The 5,070-nt window shown below is 36.2% G+C and overlaps 1 protein-coding gene across 1 annotated transcript; it reads right to left on the bottom strand.

The window, feature by feature from the left end:
- Nucleotides 1-2,279: 2,279 nt before the first annotated feature.
- On the bottom strand, nt 2,280-3,100 carry LOC125042072. The gene is made up of 2 exons (XM_047637536.1): nt 2,786-3,100; nt 2,280-2,429 (listed from the first exon to the last, which is right to left on the bottom strand). The coding sequence occupies exons 1-2, from the start codon at nt 3,044-3,046 to the stop codon at nt 2,280-2,282; spliced, it is 411 nt and encodes a 136-aa protein (XP_047493492.1). The 5' UTR covers nt 3,047-3,100.
- Nucleotides 3,101-5,070: the final 1,970 nt, after the last annotated feature.

The following is a 5,070-nucleotide window of genomic DNA, read 5'->3' as shown; positions in this document are numbered from 1 at the left end:
AAAAGAATCTGCTGCGATTCATTAATAAAAATCTTAAAATAAGTAACTTTCTCTCGCCATAAAAGAAAATTTTAAGGATGAATAAGTAAAAAGAAACCATTAAAAAATCAAACGGTGCTTAAAATACAAGAGATAAAGAAACGTAAAAAATAAAGATGAAGTCGCAGCAGATGTGGATGTCTGTTATCCGCAAATCATCAAAATCTTTGTAACCTATGCACGGATAACGAAGGATCTCAAAGTTTTTATTTATTAATGTACAAAAAGGGTGTAAATAAACGTAAACTACATGTAAAAAGAAGAGCCAGCGTGGTGCAGAAATAAAAAGCGTAGAAATGAGGCTGGCAGAGGGAAGTGGTCCGGCTGTCCTCGACTCGCCCTGTGGATTTCGGCAGGATGTGGGTAGGATAGGGATAGGATGGGAGCAGGAGAGGATAGGGTTAAAGGTAGTAGGTAGGACAAAAGGAATGGAAAAGGGGGAAATTAGCGTCGAAACAGAAGGGAGTGTAAAAGCGAAGGAACAAGAAGAGGGTGCGAATAAGAGGGGTACGAGGGGAAATGTGGCAGGATAGGGATAGGATGGAGGCAGGATAGAGTAGGGGTAGAGATAAAAGGTAGAACAAGCAAGGAAAACGAGAAGAAGAGAGAGAAGCTACCGTGGAAGTAGAGAGAGAAGAGAAAAAAGCGAGGGGACAGGAAGAGGGTGCGGATAAGGGGACACGAGGGATAAAAGGATTGGGGGGGGGGGGGGGGGGTAGGTGATGGGTATGGTGGGGGGGAGGAAGTTGAAAACCTCACAACATCATCAGGAACGTATTTTGAATGAAAACATCCACCAGTATGACTAGAACAACAAATTTTAATATATAGTCAAGAGATTATCAATACATAAGCACACCTCTTAATTGCCTAAACAAATAATTTTAACAAATTCGTTGCAATGTATCATAGTATCTTTGTGAAATTATAATTAAATTATATATATATCTGTGTGTATATGCGGGTGTATTTGTTGTGTTCATTGCATGCAACGTTTCCAGGCTCATTAAAAGGGTGTAAAGAGGTCATTGCCACCACCCGATTGGTACATTAGGGAACAAGTGTATAGTGTAAGAAACGATGCAAGGTCAGAAGTGTGGAAAGGAGCGAAAGAAATGTGTGTGTGTGTGTGTGTGTGTGTGTGTGTGTGTGTGTGTGTGTGTGTGTGTGTGTGTGTGTGTGTGTGTGTGTGTGTGTGTGTGTGTGTGAAGTGTATTTGTGCAAATGAGCCGAAGTGAGGTAAACGTGTTTAGAATCCCGAGAAGAGGCGTGTACAGATGCTTCATCTATACTTTAGGGTTTTTGATTGTTTCCCTTGTAAACCTTGAAAACTAAAATATGTTTAGGCGTTATTCAGCCTTCCTGCCCAGAAAGAGTCGGGGACTTATCAAAAGTTATTTTAAAATTATCGATCTATTTTGTAAAACAAAGCTAAACAGAATATAAAACGAAACATGGCAGAGTAAAACAAACACTAAAACACAAAACGAAACAAGCATAAAACACAGTAAAACACAAACACTAAAACACAAAAGACAGAACAGACATACAACACAGTAAAACATGAAGCCCAAACATTAAAACGAGAACCACCTTCTCTCACGTATAGTACAACTTCATCACTTATCTGTTATTGCCGAGACCACCTTCTCCTGCGCACCACAGCCACCGCCCAGCACTTGAACTTGCCTGGACCTCGAGCCGCTCTGCTTGTAGGGCCGAGGACTTTCCATTGTCACCTCGGCCCAAGAAACTAAGTCTTGGTTCTCATAAGACTTGCAAATAAAAACTTACAATATACATATACATAAATTTTCTTATTATAATGATTTAAATATCTTTAAAGTTTGTTTATAAAATGAATTAAAGTTTATGAAATAAAATAGTAAAAATATAAAAAAGAACCATCGTGTACATAATAAAATAAGCTCATAACATGTTCAGTGTAAAATTGTAAAAAATATAAAATGTAAAATATTCATAATAAAATTAAGATAATATGATAATAAGCAAGATGAATAAAAGGTTAAAAGTTTCTTTAAAAATGCATTGTTGGTGGTCTCTTTTCCAACTAAGGTCCGTGTAAAACACTAACTAAAATAAGTTTAATTAAAATACACAAACTAAAACAAAAATAAAGCAAATCAAACAAGCAAGGGTGACGAGGCCGCGCAGGTGAGTCGCTCCAGGTGGGCTTCCCGTTTTCTGTTGCCGCAGCTTCCTCACCGCGCCGGGCATCTTCACCCCCGAAGGTAAATTCGGGGATTTTGGGCGGTCCAGGAGGCGTACGAGGCTACATCCTTCTCCGTGGAGCAAGGGTGGGGGCCGCCCTTCATCTCGTAAGGGGGTGGGGGGCGAAAGGATATGTAGGGGACCGTGGAGGACGTACACTGGCGGCCCATTACATATTCATATATAAATATGTGTGTTTATATATATTTACGCATCTATTCATATATATTTATATGTCATGATTTTATTACATATATATAGATGTAGCTTTAGTTAAATACTGATATCAGAATTTATGAGTTTATTGATAAAAGTGGTAAAGATTAATGTGAAGACATTTACTGGTGAATCATATTTGCTGGCAATAAAGTCTCATGACTGTCTTTCATTTGCCTTATTGAAGTGAACATCATTGTGGAAATACTATTTAATCACATTTTATGTGAATTTAGGAAAAATGCCCCACGATACATAGCGATAATAAATACGGTCGTAACGGTTACCAGGTCCTTACGCTCTCGTTGTATAGTGTTTGAAAATGGGTAGTAACGTCGCTAGCTGAGAAATCGTTGATACTTCCCGTAACTGATACGAGAGAGGCGTTTACGAGAGAGTTTAGCAAATCCGGCCCCTGGCTGGAAGGTGATGACGTCACTACTCGTCCTAGATGCTGATTGGATACTGGTACCACTGCCAGCCGTAAGAAGCACTCTGGAAAACTGTTATACATCCTCACTTCATACAGACCACCAATGGCACAATGTACAATAATCATGTAGAGTGCGAATAACAGTTTTACAAGAAAAAAATCTTAAAATCACACTGACAAATGAACACACATACACATATTTGCATATACACACATGTATGTGTGTATGCAGATATAGACAAAAAAAAAAAAAAAAAAAGTTATATTTCTATATGAATATATATATATATATATATATATATATATATATATATGTGGGTGTGTGTGTGTGTGTGTGTGTGTGTGTGTGTGTGTGTGTGTGTTTGTGTGTATGTATATAAAGAAATATATGTGTTCATACAGGCATACACATATATATACATATGTGTATGTATAAATGTATATATACATACACATATATTTAAATATATATGTTTATATTTGTCAATGTAAAGACAATTATATATACATATATGTACATACATATTTGTGCATATATACATATATGTATATACATATATACATATAAGTGTGTGTTTGTGTGCGTGTCAGCGTATTCATGTGTGTATTAATGAAACAATAGTACACTGCCATCATCTTTCGATGTAGCAACCAATAATTTTTATATTTCTTTATGTCAACAATAAGAGTGTAGGGTATTTTTTCGTGATTTGAGTTATCTTAGCTTTCAGATATGAGGATCTTGGGCTTGCATTTATGATGGTGATTTGAAATGACGTCATAGTGATATTCCGAGCTCTCCCTACTGAGAGTGATTACCATGCTCTTCATTAAAGCAATTCCAGTTCATAAAGGAAAACGGGAGATCAAAACGGGCAAACGCACCTACAATGATATACGATATATGTGACACTACAATCTAAGTGCAAGTAATAATTGTGTAATTTTTCCGAAATGGGTTATTAACATTGGAAATACATTAGCGCAATGTTACGCACTTTTTCGTTAATTATCTCGATATCTTGATTATTTTCAGTGTTAAACAGGAATCAGTGTAGAGACTACGCCCTATCTATCATATGTTCCTTGTATCTGTACTGGTCGTGATGCAGTAATAATTACGTTTCCTGTTTTGTTCTGTGAATATTAACTTTCGTGAGTCTGGAGAGAACGAGTTATTTCCACGGTAAGAGCAGTTGTCAGCCATGTTCGTTGCCAAGCATTCGAGAAAATATCCGTCTATATTGACTCTTTCTGAATAAATGCTGTTCATTCATCGAAATATTTGGACTAACTTTTTCAAAATAAAATTTATAATGCGCATTCATAGCCATTAGTTACGTTTAATGCAAAATAAGTGGAAGGTATGTGTGAATATGAAGTCAAGCGGGATTCATTCAAACAGTATTGATCAAGCAAAAAGTGCCAATGTAATGTTCGTGTCCTTTCTCCGCAATGCCTTTATTGAGAATAATTATATAATAGTATATGAATTCTTTCCGCATATAATGTTAACTTACGACAGACGGTCTAATAGGCATTAATCAAAAGTATAATCCCTGGCGGACATTTCTCTGAGTTGAATATGCTCTACCCAGGCGCTTTACAGACGAGATTACAGATGCAGACTCCACCTCCACGACCTGCATGAAAACATGAAGGTTTGAGATGCTGATGAAACAGTTTGTTATTTCTTTGCGATAGGTTTACACATTTTGATCATAAAATGAGAACATGGTAACTTCATGAGTTAAACATGTCAGCTGGCAACATTTATGCTAATAATAAGTCTTCAATTATATTTTCTTTATGTATATCATTTGAAGATATGAAGATGGAATTAAGCATGTCTAAACTGCCACAGTTATATATATAAATATATATATATGAATATATCGCTTTGTATCTAGATTTACATATACCTTCGTGTTGCGCGTGCTGGAAAATCTGGCAACGTTTGGAGACTTCGATTCGGTCTCTTTTCCTTTTACTTCACCACACTCAATCCTGAATATATTTGCTATATTCATATAAAAAAAAAAAAAAAAAAACATATAATTGCAGGATACTGCGTTTATCTATGAAATGCATTGTATTTTCAAAGAATCAGCTAAATTAACTAAATAACCCATAGCGATAAGAAGACAAAT

This window comes from Penaeus chinensis, chromosome 31 (assembly GCF_019202785.1).
Source record: "Penaeus chinensis breed Huanghai No. 1 chromosome 31, ASM1920278v2, whole genome shotgun sequence".
Taxonomy (NCBI): Eukaryota; Metazoa; Arthropoda; class Malacostraca; order Decapoda; family Penaeidae; genus Penaeus; species Penaeus chinensis.
Note: the sequence above shows the minus strand (reverse complement) of the source record. Positions and strands in the feature narration are given on the sequence as shown.

Excerpts from the sequence above, each read along its gene's own strand:
- LOC125042072 (XM_047637536.1), bottom strand. The coding sequence starts at position 3,046 with ATGATTATTGTACATTGTGCCATTGGTGGTCTGTATGAAGTGAGGATG. Across the intron at positions 2,430-2,785 it reads AAACACTATACAACGAGAGC|TGTACGTCCTCCACGGTCCC; the intron begins GTAAGGACCTGG and ends ATGGGCCGCCAG.